The following is a 20,756-nucleotide window of genomic DNA, read 5'->3' on the forward strand; positions in this document are numbered from 1 at the left end:
CATGACAATATGAAAACTTGGAGTGGCTACGAGGAACCAGCTGGGAAGATTAGGTTCTCCAGAGGTCGGGTTACGATGCAGTGATATCCCTTTTCTCATCTGAAGGATAGCTCTGGGGCAGGCAGTGTCATTTCTATTCATGCTTGCCCTTCCAATGAATACAAAAAAATGGTCTGCAACCATAAATAAAATTTAACAGTAAATAAAATTAACAATAATATGTAAGAGTGTCCCTATTTGCTTTAACAGCTTAAAGCCAAAGCAGGCCCTCATCTCTAAATGCAATAAAGGTAAAGGTTCCCGTCACACATACGTGCTAGTTGTTCCCAACTCTAGGGGGCACTGCTCATCTCTGTTTCAAAGCTGAAGAGCCAGCGCTGTCCAAAGACGTCTCCGTGGTCATGTGGCCGGCATGACTCAACGCCAAAGGCGCATGGAACGCTGTTATCTTCACACCAAAGGTGGTCCCTATTTTTTCTACTTGCATTTTTTACCTGCTTTCGAACTGCTAGGTTGGCAGAAGTAAATGCAATAAAATGCTAGATTAAATAACAGTTTAGGCTGGTCACCTTGACTAAATGAGGACTTGTTTTTAGAGTTTCAACCCTTTCCATCAGTCAATAATTTTCCATTTTGCTCCATCGAATGTTGATGCACCTGTTTTTGATTTTCTCAGCGCTGTATTTGAAATGCTTCCCAGTGGACGAATGTACCACCGTTGCTATTATTTTCAGTTCTTCTCAAGGGTAGAAGGCTTAGTAGAATTGATGCTAATGACTTGTATTTGAATAATAACATCATCTTGTCAACGTCAAATATAATCACATTCTATTTTAGTATCTTGGGTTTTGAAATGGAGTCACTGATAATTTATTTAGTTGGTGGTTTGTTTGTTTTTTAGCACGTAGTGTCTTTAGTATGGCCTTAAGAGATAACCTACTGATCTAGGTACATAAGGTAAAGGTTCCCCTCACACATATGTGCTAGTCGTTCCTGACTAGGGGGTGGTGCTCATCTCCATTTCAAAGCCGAAGAGCCAGCGTTGTCCGAAGACGTCTCTGTGGTCATGTGGCCGGCATAACTCAACGCCAAAGGCGCACGGAGCGCTGTTCCCTTCCCACCAAAGGTGGTCCCTATTTTTCGACTTGCATTTTTTACATGCTTTCGGACTGCTAGGCTGGCAGAAGCTGGGCCAAGTAACGGGACCTCATCTCATTATACGCGGCACTAGGGATCCGAACCGTTGAACTGCCCGATCTTTCGATCGACAAGCTCAGCATCTTAGCCACTGAGCCACCATGTCCCTTTATATACATTGGAATACATAGGAAGACCCAATTTGTTTAGCTTTTACATGCAACACGGGAACATTAAAATAGAAGTAAGTGCGGGTAGCATTATGCACGCTGCCCATGTGTTACGCGCCGTTACAGTGATTGATAAAGTCGATCTCCTTTAAGGACTTTGTGATTTTTTTTTATGACTCTCACATCCATACTCCGTGACTGAAGGTACAACTGCAAGACTCATTAACTCGTCTCTAACTGAAATGGTCCCTCTACCAGTATTAATACAAGCAATTAAGTCAGAATTTCTCCTGGCAAAAACAATCACAGCAGATGGCATCTTTTCTCTCTATTAATTTCTGATTGGACATGTACTTTGGCTTGTTCAGTTATGTCATAGCGGTAACATAACAAGGATAATTCAGGCCACTACAATGCAGTGTTTACAGGGATGGGCTGGATTAGAAGAATTTAACTGTGTTTTATATATTAAAATTATATTCACTTTATGGATGATCAGGTTACAGATTTCAATGCTGCAGTGCCGATAAAATAATCTGAGGACCCTTATCCATGTGAAAAAGGACCTCTTGAGCTTGTCTCTAAAAAAGTTAAGGATTAAATAACCTGTTCTAGCAATAGCAGCAGCACTTAGACTTATATACCACTTCACAGTGCTTTACAGCCCTCTCTAAGCGGTTTACAGAATCAGCCTCTTGCCCCCAACAATCTGGGTCCTCATTTTACCCACCTCAGAAGGATGGAAGGCTGAGTCAACCTTGAGCCGGTCAGGATCGAACTCTTGTCAATGGGCAGAATTATCCTGAAATACTATATAGGAAGGAAAGAAGGAGGGAGGGAGGGAGGGAGGGAGGGAGGGAAGGAAGGAAGGAAGGAAGGAAGGAAGGAAGGAAGGAAGGAAGGAAGGAAGGGTGGGTCATTATCATTAGGCTAACGTACTCAGTTCTGCAACCATTCTTCCTATGATTTAGCCTCCAGTTCCCTAATCATCTTTGTTGCTCTTCTCTGCACTCTTTCTGGTTAGTTAAAATATACATCTCTTTGTTGTTTTCCCCAATTTTATTGCACAAGTGCTTTGAGTATGCTGATCCTAATAAGCTATATTAACTATAACTTCTATTTACAGGTTGCCTGCATGCAGTTCATAAATGCCCTTGTCACTTCTCCAGAAGAGCTTGATTTTAGGGTGCATTTGAGAAACGAATTCCTGCGCTGTGGGCTAAAGAAAATATTACCAGTAAGTTACTTGCAATAGAAGTGCTAATGCAACGGGTTCTGTGGATTGCTTGCTTTATGATTAGAAATCTTACCAAAGAGTTGCAAGATACGGCTTAAGCTTGACCTTAATGGTTCTTGTATCATTTTTTAATCATCGTGAAATTGGAGCAGAACGCTGAAGAAAAGAAAAAAGAAAAAATGCTTTTTTTAAAAAAAAAGAGAGAGTTGGCCACGCCCACCTAGTCACATTACCCCTCCTGTCAAGCCACGCCCACAGAACCGGTAGTAACAAAGTTTACATTTCACCACTAATCTATATCTAATTACAGGCTCTGCATTTTTTTTTACATAACATGCCGGTTGTAGCTGGATTCTTAAAGGGATACAGATGGTTGACAGGAAAATCTGCAGCAACTCTATTTGCCTCAGCAAGCCCCCGTTTGCATTTTATGCCGTGCAGCTATTCACAAATCTGAACATTTGGCATTTGATCACGCAAATGCAGTAAAAAGTAATGTGTTTAGCTGGGGAGATCTGAAAATGCGTCACCTCCTTTTCTTGGATCTTTTTTTTTTTAAAAAAAAAGCATGTTCTCAGATCTCCGGCGAATTATTTCATTACTAAAGCAAGAAATCCATTATTTCAATTTAATCAGCATGGCCTTTCTTAAAAGCCTGCTTTCTTAGATTTTAAGTTGGGCTTGAATTAGAGCGCGGCTGCGAACGAAGTTGCTGTAGAACGTCTTTTAGGTCACCTCAACTCTGGTTGAAAAGAGATGGGATGGCTTGGCAAGTGGCCAGTTAAGGCCGAGTACAGCTTCCCTCTAAAGCTTGTAAGTTCAGGTTATTAAACGGTACGTGGGAAGATGAGCTTCGTTTTGAACTTCAAGTACGAAACTGGGGACTTGGGAGGAGATTTTGCCCTGTGAAGACATCCACTTGGGATGATAGGTATTCTATATTTCCTCAGGTCTTTGCTTCCCCTTCTTCTTTCTTAGTTAAATAATGGGGAAGAATCATTGACTAAACTGTCAAAAATAAACATTTCCATCCTTATGCAAATGTTTCATCTTTTAAACTAATTTTTCCTTCCATTGTGCTGTTTTAGAATGTTAACACAAATGCAAAATACATACATAGAAACATGGATGGATGGATATGATAGATAGATAGATAGATAGATAGATAGATAGATAGATGATAGATACCGTAGATAAATAGATAGATAGATAGATAGATATAGAGATGATAGAGAGATAGATATAGATAGATGATTGATAGATAGATAAAAGGTAAAGGTTCCCCTCGCACATATGTGCTAGTCGTTCCCAACTCTAGGGGGCGGTGCTCATCTCCGTTTCAAAGCCAAAGAGCCAGTGCTGTCCAAAGACGTCTCCATGGTCATGTGGCCGGTATGACTAGACGCCAAAGGTGCACGGAACACTGTTACCTTCCCACCAAAGGTGGTCCCTATTTTTTTACTTGCATTTTTTACGTGCTTTCGAACTGCTAGGTTGGCAGAAGCTGGGACAAGTAAAGGGAGCTCACCCCGTTATGCAGCACTAGGGATTCGAACCGCTGAACTGCCGACCTTTCGATCGACAAGCTCAGCGCCTTAGCCACTGATGCTTAGATAGATAGCAACAGCACTTAGACATATATACCGTTTCATAGTGCTTTTAAAGCCCTCTCTAAGTGATTTACAGAGTCAGCATATTGCACCCAACAATCTGGGATTTTACCCACATTTTACCCACTTGCGAAGGATGGAAGGATGAGTCAACCTTGAGCTTGGTGAGATTTGAACTGCTGAACTGCAGCAAGCAGTCAGCTGAAGTAGCCTGCAATACTGCAATCTAACCACTGTGCCACCTTGGCAATCGATCGATAGATACAGATAAATAGATAGACAGACAGAAAGACAGATAGATAATCTGAGTCCCTCTGTGGTTTTTACTCTACTATCCATAGGCAACTTTAGAGGCAGTGCTCATCTCTGTTTCCAGGCCATTGTTATTTCCAGTAGCAAAAGGAAGTCACAGTATACTAGTTTATTTACGATAAGCCATGATTCTCAGAAATGCTGGCTTCCAAACTCTTCCATTTGCTCCCTTAAAAGAAAGCGGTTGGGAAGTAAATGGATTCTATGATTGCAAAGCTATCTTGCAGAACAGTACAATATATATATTGGAAATATGACGAGCCATAACCTCACCTCACTTTTCTTGATGATTACCATGTTGAAACATAATATGAAACATTGCTTTTGATAGCGCAGGAAAACACAGTATATTGTGTAAGGTGTATTTTTTTTTCTTTTTGAAGGTATTTCTATTGTTTTCCCCACATTTCAAAGGAAAATGGTTATATTTTTAATTTTTGTATCTCCACAAGGTGCAGTTTAGATAACAGATTGCAAATCAAGATGGTTTCATAACCTTTCCCATAATTTAGATTTTAATTTGCCCAGTGACTTAAGGTTACAATTTTAATATAAATATATATATAAACTACACAGAATGATAAAGGAAGGTAATAGGTGACTACTGGATATAATCATTCATCTTGTAAACTATTACCTTCCTTTATCATTTAACGTTTAATAATTGGATAAATTTGGTAACATGGGTAAATTTGATCAATTACACAGTAGTTTTTGAGAACAGCTATTGTGCAGCCAAATTTTTTTTTTTACCAAACCCTCATGACTGACAGATGTAGACATTTAATTAAATCTTTTATTCTTACAACTGCAGGTTCTCTTGTTCAGGACCTCAAATCACCACATTGGCTTTTAATGAATATAATTTATGAGAATAATTATGCCACTTAAAAAGAAGAATTTAGGGCACATTAAAACAGAATTACCTTTCTGTGTTCAATTGAAAGAGTGGCTGAGATTAATAAAATCTAGATATTTTTAAAAGCTAAAATGGGGAGATGTTACTCATCTAATGATCAGACAATCTTTCATTTTTTTATATATGTATATGTATATATGTGTGTGTGTGTGTGTGTGTGTATATATTTCCTATTGTTTATTGCCTATATAATCTTATTATAATTTTACTTGTCAATGGGACTATTTCAGAATTAAGTACATTTCTAATTTTAGATAAAAAATTCTTATCCTGACCAAATTTATGGCATTACTATCTCACTGGGGTTTTCTGTGGGCATTTGTGATATAACATATCATCACATTCTTATAATCATTAGATGATAGTACAGTATTTATGGTGTATTTTAAACGTTTTTAAAAAGCATAAGCTGTTGCGATGCATTCAGAATGCTTTCTTTCCTTGCAAATTGTCCTCCTGTCTTTCGACCAATCCTTAAAGGAAAGTGCTGCTGCATTTATTTGTTTTTTATTTGAATTGTTTCTATAACACCATTTTTAAAACAATCGGTGTATGAACCTTTCAAACAATGGAACAACCGCCATATTAAGGAACCTTCTTGGATGAGAATCGAAATGTCCTTAAAGAAAAAGCAAGAAAGTTTGGGACAACCATGACCTGGATGACTGAGAATCTCTACAGACCACCACCATATTAAGTCCACCCAAAGACTTGGCTCTGTCAATTTGGCCTGGGGCCCCAATGGGAGTACAGCACAGCAAAGGTGGTTGATCAAGTAACATCAGATCCCATCTCTCCCCACTTGACCCCCATCCTCCTCAGGTGCCCTCCCCATGTGCCCTTCCCATGTGTCCTTAGGTTTAAATGTTGATTTTAATTATTTATGTTTTAGTTGTACATGCATCAACATGGTTTTATGACTGTAAGTTGACTAGTGTTACCCTATGGTAAGATGGGCCACCAATAAATTTTATTTAGAAAGAAAGAAAGAAAGAAAGAAAGAAAGAAAGAAAGAAAGAAAGAAAGTGGTATGTACCCAAAATACTTCTTAATAGGTGTCAGACCTGCCCCAACTTAGTCATTTAGGAAAGGAAGACCCTCGATTCCCTTTGATTGAAGCGATAGGTTCTTTCACTTAAGTTAAGTGGCTGCAGTGAAAGTAAAGCTAGATCTGTATATTCTCACACAAAAGTTACACTCCCTCCCTCCCCCCTTTACCTGACCATTGATCAGTCCATCTGGGTCCAATACAGGGGTGGGTTCTACTTCCTTTACTACCAGTTCGCAACAGGGCCACGCGTTCTGCAACTTGTTCCGCATGCGCAGAAGCTTCCTGATGACGTCCGGGTCAGTGGGCAGAGCCTTCCGTCGGTTTTATTACCGGTTCTTGTGAACCGGTCCGAACCAGGGGCAACCCACCACTGGTCCAATAGTATGCCTTTTTGAAGTTTTGGAAGCGGCTCAGATAATTTGGTGCCTCTCACTGTAGTTTCACACTCAGTTCCCAGGTGAGGTGTCCTTGGCATCCGGTTTAAACTGGTTTGGCACCTCTGCTTCTTGTCAACATGTCTCCCCTCCTACCATTTGTCTTCTCATTCCCAGGCCCACAAGTTATTGCCCCAAATTCCCCCCCTCTTCCCTTGCAATTTAGGGCAGGAGGCCAGTGAAGCGAAGAAGCTGAAGATGGCAGGGCTGACAATAGGCAAATCAAAAGAACATTACTTGATCAATTGTTTTCTTCATGCCTAACCGCAGACTCCACATTATGGAGATTTTTAATGTACACTCTACGCCTCATCTTCCTACTTCTTCTATTGCCATGTTTGAATGTGATTATGGAGCGTTACTGGAAAGCTACAGGATTAAAAACATCGTAGTAAAATGACTTCAAGGCAACATATTAATCCCAATGATTGCCGGTGTGGTGTGCTATAAAAGTTTAGATGTGTGCACTTCAAGTGCTCTGCAAATAAAACCCAACACTAATATTTAAACAGTACTTGAATTTAGGCCACATTAATTTGATATAAATCCATAATTACTTCTATTAGAATTAAAAGGTATCCGGTGTGAGCTTTAAAATTCACTACAATTTTTTTTTAAAAATAGCACAGTACATTAAATTAATAGAAACTGCATACACTGGTGGAAAACCAGTTTTTAACGATTGATATTAATGTTACGTAATTACCATTTAAGTAAATGACTATATAGCTATCAGGACAGCATAATTTTATCTCCAACAATTCTCAGGTATAGTAGAAAAACAAAACAAAACAAAAAACGTGATTTATAGACTCTAAAATCCAAAACATTTTATTTTAATTTGTAAAAGGTATTTATTGTTTTGCCATTTATTTAGTGGATTAATAAAGAAACATGTACATTACTGTGTTATCTCTTTGTAAGTTTGGTAATTCTTTATGAATATAATTAGCTTCCTTTGAAATTCAATTTATATTATTTATCTGTTACATTTACATGGGTGTCCACTGCAAAAACTGTGCCTCTGGATGTTTTACAAGAAAAATAAATCAAGATAAAACAATAATTAATCTCTCTTTTATTTTATGCATTTATTTGTTTTTCCTGAGAATGTTTTACCATACACTTTTTGTTGGTTTTACCATACTGTTATAAAAAAGGGGCAAATTGATGTCTTAAAAGGAAGAATTGCAGCATTAGAAATAAGAGCTTCTGCCAAAAATAATATATCACAGCAGCAAATGAACTTGAGAAATGAATTTGATATAACTGGTCCTTTCGTAGAATTCAGAACATTATATGCTGTCGATATCAAATTTTATGTGGCAGACAATATATCACTGCTACTAAGTTGAAGCTAAAGAGACTTAAAAATAATATTCTTTGCAATTTAAGATAATAGTTGTGGTTTGATTTTATATGTAAAATGCTTGGGTAAAAGAAATTATTTAATTGCTCATTTCTTGGGATAGACTTTCACAATTTTTATAGTGATGTTACCAGAAGTTTTACCAAGTAACATACTTGGAGCACGTTACTGGAGCAGTTGTGGTTAAATATATCAAGATAAATATTAAATAATTTAATTATAACACCATGTCATAATGGTTAAGGTGGTATTGAACCATTATATTGGAGCAATTTTTTTATTTGGTCCAGTTAAGTTTGTGTTTGGAATGTGTATCCAAGTTATGGACTCTTTTTTGTTAGATGTAAAACACCGAAGGTCCTGAATTGTCTGCATTTTACTTACGATGAAACAGAATCGCAAATGTAAACAGGATAGATAGAATCCTAACCATAGTGTTTGAAATTCAGCCTGTTCCAATTTCCATGGGACTTTGCCAGATGCATGCAGGTACAAAGTTGAAAAATGTGTGTTTAATATTTGTTTATGCTTTATGGCACCATACGTTGAGAAGATGTAATTTGTTTGAATTGCTTTATGAAATACTAGGGCCTAAAAGAGAAGGAAAATGAAGAACTTGATATTCAGTTGAAAGTATTTGATGAAAACAAAGAGGAAGATTCAATTGAAATGGCCCATCGTCTCAATGACATCAAAGTGGAAATGGAATATCCTTTTTAAAATTATATATATATATATATTTATATATATATATATATATATATATATATATATATATATATATATATATATATATATATATAGGTCTTTGGTTGTTCGGGTTTTCTCCCGTGTAAAATTGAAGTGTCTTGGCGGCGTTTCGAAGTCTCATTCGTCACCTTCAGGCTTCAGCTTCGTGCTGGTGGGAGCAATGTGTGATCGCAGCTGTTTCTTCTTTTTAACTGCTAGTGGGGGTTTGAACTGATTGGGTGGGAGCTTGGCTGTGCTCTGATTGGATGGGGGGTTTTCTGTGCTCTGATTGGCTGGGGTGTGTCCTGTGTTGGTGGGGGCTTGGTTGTGCTCAGTCTAGTCTGTGCTGCAGGGGATTTGAGCTGGTGAGCTGCATAGCTGTTGTTTGGCTTTGTGGTCGTGCTACATCTTCATAGTGGGTGTCAGTCTGCTGCATGAATGGATTGGAGGGTTTGAAATGGCTAATGTTGCAGCTGCGGTCTGGCTTCTGGTCCTTGGTCGTGCTTCATGATCAGTGTGGGTTTGGGTCTGCTTTCTGGGTGGATGTGGTGGTGACATCCTGTGTGGACCTTGTGAGTGTGGGTCTGGTGTCATTCCTTGTGTTAGGGACTCGTTTGTCAATAAGGCGGGTTTCCAAATGGCTGGTAGGCGGAGGTGTCATCTCGCTTTGTTCATGCTGTGTGGGCGTTTTCTATCTCAATGGCTTCTCTGATTATTCTGTTGTTAAAGTGTTCAGTTTTGGCGATAGTTCTGGTCTTTTAAAGTCAATATCATGTCCTGTGACTTTAAAGTGTTGGACCAGGAAGAAGTTGGTTCCTCTTTTTGAATGAGTTCTTGTGTTCTTCAATGCGTACTTATTCTTCTGTTGGTTTGTCCAATGTATGTGGTGGGGCAGGCGGTGCATGGGATTTCATATACTCCTTGATTTTCTAACTCAATTTTGTCTTTGGGGTTTCTTAGGATGGTGGATATTTTTCTGTTTGTGCAGAATGCTGTCTTGATGTTGTGTTTGTGGAGGATCTTGCTGATTCTGTCTGTGGTGCCTTTTATATATGGGAGGAGGGCTGTGCCGTTTTCTTGTTCTCTGTCTTGGATTTTAGTGGGGGGTTCTTTTTGGATTAGCTTGGTAATCTTATTTCTTTGGAATCCATTGGATGTTAGTACGTTAGTGAGAGTGTCTAGTTCGGGTTTTAGGTGTTGTTCATCAGCTAAGCATTTTGTTCTGGAGATGAGTGTCTTGGCTACGGAGTTGATCTGTGCTGGGTGGTGGTGTGAGAGTGCGTGCAGATAGCGGTTTGTGTGTGTTTTCTTCTGGTAGATGGTGTGTCCTAGGGAGCCATTGGGTTTTCTGTAGACTAAGACATCCAGGAAGGGAAGTTGGTTATTAACTTCTGTTTCCATGGTGAAAGGGTGTAGGCTATTGAGGTGTGTGAGGAAGTTTTCAAGTTTTTCTTTCCCGTGTGGCCAGATTATGAAGGTGTCGTCTACATATCTGAGCCAGAGTTTGGGTTTGTGATCAGATTTTTGAATGATTGAAACCCAAGCTCTAGAAAAACAACCAAGCCCCCACCAACACAGGACACACCCCCAGCCAATCAGAGCACAGAAAAACCCCCATCCAATCAGAGCACAGCCAAGCTCCCACCCAATCAGTTCAAACCCCCACTAGCAGTTAAAAGGAAGAAACAGCTGCGATCACACATTGCTCCCAGAAGCACGAAGCTGAAGCCTGAAGATGACGAATGAGACTTCGTCGAAACGTCGCCAAGACACTTCCAATCTTACACGGGAGAAAACCCGAACAACCAAAGACCTATATATATGTAAGGGTTCAGGAAAAGTAGTTTTTGCAAATAAATTAGGAATGGTGATAATTATTTAGGATGTGTGGGTCAATGAAGAGTATTGTTAAATGAGTCACACATGAACTTATATTGAACTTTCTTCTTGGTACTAAACAGATTATTGGATTTATATTAGTGACCTTGTGATTTTGTTTAAGTCACACAATAACTTTACAGTGTGTTATTTATTTTCTTAATTGTTTTAATACATTTTAAGAACTTAAAGAGCTAGAGGTATTGTTAACTTTGGACAATCCTCTCATTGAAAAATGAATTAGCAGTAAGTACAAAGATTGCTACATGAAACTTTTAAACATCGCAAACTTAAATATTTTTTTTTATTTTTTTATTTGAATTTATATCCTGCCCTTCTCCGAAGACTCAGGGCGGCTTACACTATGTTAGCAATAGTCTTCATTCTATTTGTATATTTATATACAAAGTCAACTTATTGCCCCCAACAATCTGGGTCCTCATTTTACCTACCTTATAAAGGATGGAAGGCTGAGTCAACCTTGGGCCTGGTGGGGCTTGAACCTGCAGTAATTGCAAGCAGCTGTTGTTAATAACAGACTGTCTTAGCAGCCTGAGCCACCAGAGGCTTAAAGCTTTACTTTAACTTTTTGTTGTAGCAATCAGTGGAGATTTAAACTACGTGTCTCAGTTTAGGGTTCAAAGTTAGAGTCCAATATTTGATAACACAGTAGAAGAATTTTCAAGACACTTTTGGTGTTGAGTTTCAAAAAAAATGTAGTAATTATGATTTATCTATTCTGACATTTCCTTAATGGTCCTTTTACCGATGTGAATGAAGTTTACCACTTGCTGTATAATATGTTGAAAGAAACAGCTTCAGAAAACTACTTTCTATCAATTTTACAGCATTTTTTACTCATAAGGAATGATTATTATGTACGGTAAGCCAGCTATTTTGCTTTTCATGTTTCAGTGGCGGATCCCATTCTTACTTAAATGAGCACGTCATGGAGTAAAGGGAACAACGTGAATTCCCACCTTTCTTTTCAGGTAGAAACCATCAAAGAGACATTAGAAAATTAATCGCTAACACTTTCGAGTTGATTCCATTACAGAGGAGAAGTTTCCACTGTATTTTGGTGGGAGATAAAACAGACCTTTTGTTTAAATCACCAGAAAACTTTAGGCATGAGGTCTGCTCTGTTGTGAGTAAACTTAAATTCAAATGATCTTATCCTGATCGTTATATTATTGTATTTTTCGGACTATAAGATACACCGGAGTATAAGACGCACCAAGATTTTGAAGACGTAAACAAGAAAAAAAAATGTTTTACCCTCCCCAGCTCCCAGGAGCACTCCACAGGCCTCCCAAACCTTCTGCGTGTCTCATTTTTGCGAAAAACGGGCCGATTCACAAAAACAGGATGTGGAGAGGATTTGGGAGGCCTGCGGAATGCTCCTGGGGGCTGAAGAGGGCAAAAACACGACGCGTGGGGGGTTTGGGAGGCCAAAAATGGGCCCATTTTTTTACGAAAACAGGCCTGTTTTTTGCAAAAACGACATGTTTGCCCTCCCCAGCCCCCAGGAGTACTCTGCAGGCCTCCCAAACCCTCTGCAGGTCCCATTTCTGCAAAAAACAGACCTTTTTTTGACAAAAGTGGGATGCGCAAGGCAGGGCTTCGGGAGGCCAAAAATGGCTGTATTTGGCGTATAAGATGCACCAATGTTTCCACCCTCTTTTTGAGGGAGGGAAATGTGTCTTATGCTCCGAAAAGTATGGTACATCAATGGTTCTCAACCTGTGGCTTGTGGACTCCTGAAGGGCCACCACGTTGTCACGGGAGGGGCCACCAAGGTGTGAACAAATGTTCTGTTTTAAATCTTGAGTTAAGACTTGAGGGTACGCAGCCATGGTCCATGACTACAAAAAGTATTTAAAGGGAGTCATGGTGAAGAAAAGGTTGAGAACCACTGGACTACGTGACTTATTTTTTTTTTCTTTTTTTAAGTGTGTCTCTGGATTCTTTATTACAAAAAAAAACAATTGCCTTTTATTTTTCACACCAGCCCTCAGTATTACAAGATAATAGAAGAATGTGTTTCGCAGATAGTGTTGCATTGTAGTGGTATGGATCCTGACTTCAAATGTAGAGGACGATTGGATGTAGACTTCACGCATCTTGTGGGTAAGTGCATCTCTTTTTTTTACCATATTTTCAATGTTTTTCACGATTATGAATTACTATTTTTTTTCTCCATGCGGTCAGTTTTTCTACTGTAAGAAACGGGCCGTGGAAAGTTAAAAGTCATTTTGAATTGGGTTGAAGTAGGGTTAAAAATAAAATAGTTTCTTATTGAAATTGCTGAGATCTAGAGTTCCTTCTTTGTTCTTCTATTTTTAGGGGAATTTATATACAGCATGTGCCAAAGATTCAGTGTTTGTGATCGCTTGTTCATTTTGTCTATGAACATTCCTACATTTCCATTTAGAAATTCTACTGATTTCGGAGGAGATTAGAAATGAATGCATTATCGCTAGAATTGTAGGAATAATCATTATGTATTTAGCATTTCTCAGCTGCAATACTATTTTGATTTGCCGTATTTTTTGAAGTATAAGACGTTCTGGACTATAAGACGCACCTACCATTTTTGGTGAGGAAAACAAGAAAAAGAAATCTGCCTCTGCCTCCCAGCAATTTTGCCTCATTGCAGCAAACAGCAAACAGCCTGCTTTATTTTCATTTTCATTTTCAGCATAGCTTGATTAGCACAAGAAAAAAAAAATCTGCTCCCAGCAATTTACCTCCTTGCAGCAAGCACCAGAGGCCTGCACAGCAATAGGCCATGGCAATCCCTGCAGCCTGAAACAGCTGAGAGTCGGGAGGCCGATCCAACGGACAATCAACTTGTGCTAATTAGGCTGTGCTGAAGCTGAAATGGGCTGTTTCTTCTTGCTGCTTGCTGCAAGGAGGTAAATTGCTGGGAGGCAGAGGCCAAAGGGTGGGGGCCAGTGGGTGGGCAGGGCTACATTCGGTGTATAAGACACACCCAAATTTTCACCCCCTTTTAAGGGGGAGAAAGGTGCAGCTTATACTCTGAAAAATACGGTATGTTAATTTTATTCCTGAGTAATTTTAGAAATGTAAAACATAAAAATAGGCATAGATGATTTTTTTAAATAAAAAATTTAGTGAGGAAAGATAACGTTTCATATCCATCCATATCTCTCTTTCTCTCCCTCCCTCCCTCCCTTTAGTATATATGAAATTAGATACATAGCTTAGATAGGTAGATATCTATCTATCTATCTATCTATCTATCTATCTATCTATCTATCTATCTATCTATCTATCTATCTATCTATCTATCTATCTATCCAGTGGTGGGATTCAGCCAGTTTGCACCACTTCGGGAGAACCGGTTGTTAACTTTCTGAGCAGTTTGGCAAACTGGTTGTTGGAAGAAATCATTAGGGCAGAGAACCTGTTGTTAAATTACTTGAATCCCATCCCTGTATCTATCTATCTATCTATCTATCTATCTATCTATCTATCTATCTATCTATCTATCTATCTATCTATCTATCTATCTATCTATCTATCTATCTATCTATCTATCATCTATCTATCATCCATCTATCCATCTTTATCTATCTATCTATCTATCTATCTATCTATCTATCTATCTATCTATCTATCTATCTATCTATCTACCTACCTACCTACCTACCTACCTACCTACCTACCTACCTACCTACCTACCTACCTACCTACCTACCTACCTATCTATCTATCTATCTATCTATCTATCTATCTATCTATCTATCTATCTATCTATCCCTTTAGAGAACAAATCTCAGGCTATTCAAGAACATTATTTTTTAACCCGGATAATTTTAAAAACCGTTTGCTTCCTGTCAGAAGCAATGGTATCTCTGTATGATATTGCATATCTTTGATTTTTAAAATTGTAGTTATGTTGGGCCCTATTATTTGCCTCCTTTCAGACAGCTGTGTGAACAAAGCAAAAGTTGAAGAAAGTGAGCAAAAAGCTGCAGATTTTTCCAAAAAGGTAGGCACCAAACAATTAGTTATATTTGTGAAACTTTCATTGTTATATTTCTACATATATATTTTTAAAGGTCTTTGGTTTCAGAATTAAGAATTATTATGCTTATATCTGAAAACAGCAAGACCCAGACATGATAAAAATACACTTAGATATAATTAGTGATTATTTGAGGCCTTTGAACTCTGGTGCTGGAGAAGACTCCTATGAGTCCCTTGGACTGCAAGGCGATCCAACCAGTCAATCCTAGAGGAGATCAACCCTGACTGCTCTTTAGAAGGCCAGATCCTGAAGATGAAACTCAAATACTTTGGCCACCTAATGAGAAGGAAGGACTCACTGGAGAAGAGCCTAATGCTGGGAAAGATTGAGGGCAAAAGAAGAACGGAACGGCAGAGAAGGAGGTGGTCGGATAGAATCACTGAAGCAGTCGGTGTGAGCTTAAGTGGATTCTGGAGAATGGTAGAGGACAGGAAGGCCTGGAGAAATGTTCTCCATGGGGTCACGATGGGTCAACACAACTTCGCAACTAACAACAACAACAATTATTTCAATTAATAATTGAAAGATCCCTCTGCAACCAGGCAGAACTTAGCTTAGAAATTGGTGGATTTTCTGTGGTAGAGAAAGCTTTTGTCCTGTCTCTGGCAACTTTCCCTAACTTAGCTTAAAATCCTTAAATTGCTCTTATAGGCAATACATTATCTCCTGCTCTGTTTTATGTGGAAACAGCTTTAGCCAATTCATCTCTAAGATAAATATTCTTGTTTACCTCCAACCTAATTCTATGGACAGCCAGAGGTTATAAGTTGACTCAAGAATTTTTAACTATCCCCTACTGGTGTTTCTCATCTCTAGTTAATCATTTGGCACAATTCCACATATATTAATTAGAATTAAATAATACTTCCCGTTGCTTCACCTAATAGAAATTTATAATGGGAAATAGCCTACTGTTACTCCGTAGGTATATGAAGGAAACTATCTCAAGATACTTGAGAAATGAACTTGAGAAATGAATTTGATATAACTGGTCCATTCAAAGAATTCAGAATGCTACATGCAGACAATATATCGCTGCTACTAAGTTGAAGCTAAAGAGACTTGAAAATAATATTCTTTGCAATTGAAGATAATAGTTGTGGTTTGATTTTATACATAAAATGCTTGGGTAAAAGAGATTATTTAATTGCTCATTTCTTGGGATTGACTTTCACAATTTTTATAGTGATGTTACCACAGTTTTACCAAGTAACATACTTGGAGCAAGATGGTTATAATTGGAAATGGGAAATAGCCTACTCTTACCTCATAGTATATGAAGGAAACGATCTCAAGATACTTCGTGCTGTGACTACCTTTCATTCCCCTGCACTGACGTTATTTTAAGTAGTCCACGAATCCAGAGGGATTTCTGTAGCTCAATCTTTCATTCTTACGTAGCAATATTAAATTTGGACCAAGATGAATGATTATTTCCATTCTGGTGATCATTGCAGTTTGATGAAGAATTCACAGCTCGGCAGGAAGCGCAAGCTGAGCTTCAGATGCGTGAGGAGAAAATCCGACAACTTGAAGCTGAAATCCAGCAGTTGCGAACCCAGGTATAACATAAATTAGTGGCATCTTTATCCCGTTGAAATGACTTCTGGTTTGAAGGAGAAATAGGATGCTAATTGCTAAGTGTAGCTGGAATAAGAAAAGTTACCGATGGTGTTCGGCTTACATTTATTTAGTGCAAGGGTGTCAAATTCAAGGGCCGCGGGAGGGATACGGCCCGTGGGGTGCTTAGATTTGGCCTGCGGACCACCCTGGAAACAGCAAAGGACATGTCTGTGGTGCCTCTGCCAGCAAAAATTAAGGTTGGGAGGGCTGCATGTGCACCCCCCCGTGCTCCGTTTTTGCTCGTAGAGGGCTGCAGGAGGCCGTCGCGGTTGAAAACGGAACCCAGGGGAACCCAAAGCCGAAAATGGACTTTGAGCTGGCCACGCCCACCCTGGCCATGCTCCTTGGCCCTGCCGAGGTTAAACACAACCCTGATGCGGCCCTCAATGAAATCGAGGTTGACACCCCTGGTTTAGTGATTGTTCAAAATACAACGGCGCTTGAAAAAAAGTAATTTATGACCAATTGTCACACTTACAACCCTTGCTGCATCCCCTGATCAAAATTTGCCATGCCTTTATGACAGTTGCACTGTCCTGGGATCACGTGATCCCTCTTTGCAATCTTCCCAGCTTCTGAGAAACAAAATCAATGAGGGGGGGAGGGGGAGCCAGATTTATTTAAGAACCACATGATTCACTTAACAAATTCAGTGATTCGCTTAACAATTATGTCCAGAAGGTAACGAAGGCCCAGCTTATATAACAATTGCTTTGATAAGCAATGCAAATTCTCAACTTTGGTTGCAAGTCAAGAGCTACCTGCATTTCATTGTTTCACCATAAGCACAGATGTGTGTTTCTTCCACTCAGATGTAAATATAAACGTCAAAAATAAAATTAAATACAAAACTTATTTGGGTTTATTTAAAATCTGATTATTGCTGTAGTGCATGTAAATGCTTATCAAACATGCCTAGAACAACATAATGTTATTAATACCATTGATACTTAGGATTAAGTACCAGTAGAGACTAAACATTGTTACACAGAGGTGTATTTAAAGTCGAAGGGTTTAAAAGAAAGCAGAACCAATGTAATCTTTAATTGTAAGTTTAAAAACAAAGAATGAACATTTAGCTCTTTGATAATCTGTCATTGGAAGTTCATTTGTTCTGGCTGATTTTATTCTAAAAAAAGAATCCTAATGAATACATTTTCATGTATTCGTGTATTGAGAGTATTGTCATATTGTACAAAAAGAAGAAGACATAGTGGTGTTTTGTTCAGGGCGTCATAATGTCTTATGAAATTGCTAAAAGCTTATGTTGGTTTCGTTAAATCAATTTCCCTCATGTACCCGTGCTAGTAGAAATGACGATGATTAAGAATCAGAGCTAAGAGTAAGATCTTCATCCTAATTTTCCTGCTTATACGGTTAACGTAATTTAAAAAATTGATTTTCTGAGGTAGTGCATATTTAAATATGGGAAGATTTAGGATGGTAATTCAATTTCAGCCTGTTGGCTTCTTTTCTAACACTTCTATGAATACCACATAGATAAATATATATATATATATATATATTAAGGATATATATATTCTTAAAACTCTTGCAATGTAGTTTTGTTAATGGACCTTTTTTCCTTGTTTTCCAATGTCGTTTCATTAATTCTCTTGATCTGTTCTAACGTGGGGGAACTCTTACAAAAGTTAGACGTGGCACTTGCTGCTTCTTGCTGTAATGAAGCGCTAAAAATATCTGTTAAATAACTGAATTGATTTGAAAATGATTTTTTTTCCCCCTTCTGACCATATTCTCATTTATTATGGATTTCATCTCCGTGAAACCCTTGAACAAAATGTAACAGAACGTAATTGGGTGAATTTGCATAAGGACTGGGGAGATATTTAGAATGAGGAGACATGTACAAGGGAATATTTGTAGCTCAGGATTGATATGAGAGGTTCTTGGTGCTCTGTGAACTGGGCTAGTTTGATGATGTTGCCTAGTTTGGTTAATGAAACCTCTGCAAGAAAATAGAATTTTATTGGCCAAGTGTGATTGGACACACAAGGAATTTGTCTTGGTGCATATGCTCTCAGTGTGCATAAAAGAAAAGATACGTTCATCAAGGTACAACATTTACAACACAATTGATGGTCAATATATCAATATAAATCATAAGGATTGCCAGCAACAAGTTACAGTCATACAGTCATAAGTGGAAAGAGATTGGTGATGGGAACGATGAGAAGATTAATAGTAATGCAGATTCAGTAAATAGTTTGACAGTGTTGAGGGAATTATTTGTTTAGCAGAGTGATGGCCTTCGGGAAAAAACTGTTCTTGTGTCTAGTTGTTCTGGTGTGCAGTGCTCTATAGCTTCGTTTCGAGGGTAGGAATTGAAACAGTTTATGTCCAGGATGCGAGGGATCTGTAAATATTTTCACGGCCCTCTTCTTGATTCGTGCAGTGTACAGATCCTCAATGGAAGGCAGGTTGGTAGCAATTATTTTTTCTGCAACCCAGCTCAGAGAGCACCAAGGACCCTTCATTTCAATGCACTGATGATGTTACCTAGTTTGGTCCATGAAAGGTCTTCAAGAAAACAACCCAGTTCAGAGAGCACCAAGGACCCTTCATTTCAGTGCACTGATGATGTTACCTAGTTTGGTCCATGAAAGGTCTTCAAGAAAACAACCCAGTTCAGAGAGCACCAAGGACCCTTCATTTCAATGCACTGATGATGTCGCCTAGTTTGGTTAATGGAATGTCTCCAAGAAAACAACCGAGCTCAGAGAAAAGACCTCTCAGGGCGAGAAAATTATCTGATTGCCCTTTAATTGCAAAATGATTGATGTACTTTTAATAGCGCTTGGTTGACATGTTTTTTTTTTAAATCTTCCTGTTTCCTTATTCCAAAACTTTCTTTTGCAGGGTTCTGCATCGTCTTCAAGTGGTGGGCCTCCTCCTCCTCCACCCCCACCCCCTCCTCCATTGCCAGGTCATTTGGCTTCTGTTGCCCCTCCCCCTCCCCCTCCTCCTCCCCCGCCACTACCTGGAGGTGTGGCACCTCCCCCTCCCCCTCCTCCACCTATGTTTGGTGGTCCACCGCTGCCACCACCACCACCATTTTTTGGGGGGATACCTCCTGTAGTAACCGCACCAGTGCTTCCTTTTGGGATGAAGCCAAAGAAGAAATACAACCCAGATGTAACTATGAAGAGAATCAACTGGGCCAAGGTATCTCTTTATCAAACATCCTGAATGTTTGCCCTCTGGTTTTTCTTCTAACGTCAAACAGAATACAGGCAGTCCTTGAGTTAACGATCACTTGTTTGGGTAGGACGGCACTAAGCAAATGACTTAAGATAAGTCCTCGAAGTTCTGGCTGGCGCAGTACCCCAGGGTTGTGTGGACAACATCCAGGCCCTTGGCAATCAGCTGACACTCAACACTGAACACTCACTGCTCACTCCAGCAGTTCAATTCTGAACGGCTCAAGCTTGACTCAGCCTTCCATCCTTCCGAAGTCAGTAAAATGAGGACCCAGATTGTTGAGGGCAAGAGGATGATTCTGTAAACCGCTTAGAGAGGGCTGTAAAAGCACTGTGAAGTGATGTAATCTGTAGTGGCGCAGTGGTTAGAATGCAGTACTGCAGGCTACTTCTGCTGCCTGCTGGCTGCCTGCAGTTTGGCAGTTCGAGTCTCACCGGCTCAAGGTTAACTCAGTCTTCCATCCTTCCAAGGTCAGTAAAATGAGGACCCAGATTGAGGCTGACTCTGTAAACTGCTTAGAGAGGTCTGGTTCCCCTTGCACATAATTCGCTAGTCGTTCACCACACTAGGGGGCAATGCCGAAGAGCCAGCGCTATCCAAAGACATCTCCATGGTCATGTGGCCAGCATGACTAAATGCCAAAGGCGCAAGGAACGCTGTTACCTTCCCACCAAAGGTGGTCCCTATTTTTCTACTTGCATTTTTTACGTGCTTTTGAACTGCTAGGTTGGCAGAAGCTGGGACAAATAACAGGAGCTCTCCCCTTTATGTGGCTCTAGGGATTCAAACCACTGAACTGCCGACCTTTCGATCGACAAGCTTAACATCTTAGCCACTTGAGCCACTGTGCCTCTATACTTATATACATGAAGCGGTATATAAGTCTAAATGCTAATGATAAATGCTATATAAATTAAAGTGCTATTGCTATTACCAATTGCAACATTCTGGACTTATGTGATCACCAACCTTCTCTGCTGGTTTCCTACAAGCAAAGTCAAAGGGGAA

At 39.3% G+C, this 20,756-nt stretch overlaps 1 protein-coding gene across 2 annotated transcripts in view; it reads left to right on the plus strand.

Moving 5' to 3' along the window:
* Positions 1-20,756, plus strand: part of DIAPH2 (diaphanous related formin 2) — a 415,247-nt gene that overhangs the window by 84,663 nt on the left and 309,828 nt on the right. For both annotated transcript variants that reach the window (XM_058154563.1, XM_058154564.1), the window contains 7 exons: positions 2,434-2,544; positions 8,828-8,946; positions 11,613-11,729; positions 12,858-12,976; positions 14,800-14,864; positions 16,361-16,465; positions 19,407-19,712. In XM_058154563.1, the coding sequence (XP_058010546.1) occupies positions 2,434-2,544; positions 8,828-8,946; positions 11,613-11,729; positions 12,858-12,976; positions 14,800-14,864; positions 16,361-16,465; positions 19,407-19,712 (942 nt within the window). The remainder of the gene's footprint in view (positions 1-2,433; positions 2,545-8,827; positions 8,947-11,612; positions 11,730-12,857; positions 12,977-14,799; positions 14,865-16,360; positions 16,466-19,406; positions 19,713-20,756) is intronic.

The sequence above is a fragment of the Ahaetulla prasina genome, chromosome 11 (genome assembly GCF_028640845.1).
Source record: "Ahaetulla prasina isolate Xishuangbanna chromosome 11, ASM2864084v1, whole genome shotgun sequence".
In the NCBI taxonomy this organism is placed as follows: Eukaryota; Metazoa; Chordata; class Lepidosauria; order Squamata; family Colubridae; genus Ahaetulla; species Ahaetulla prasina.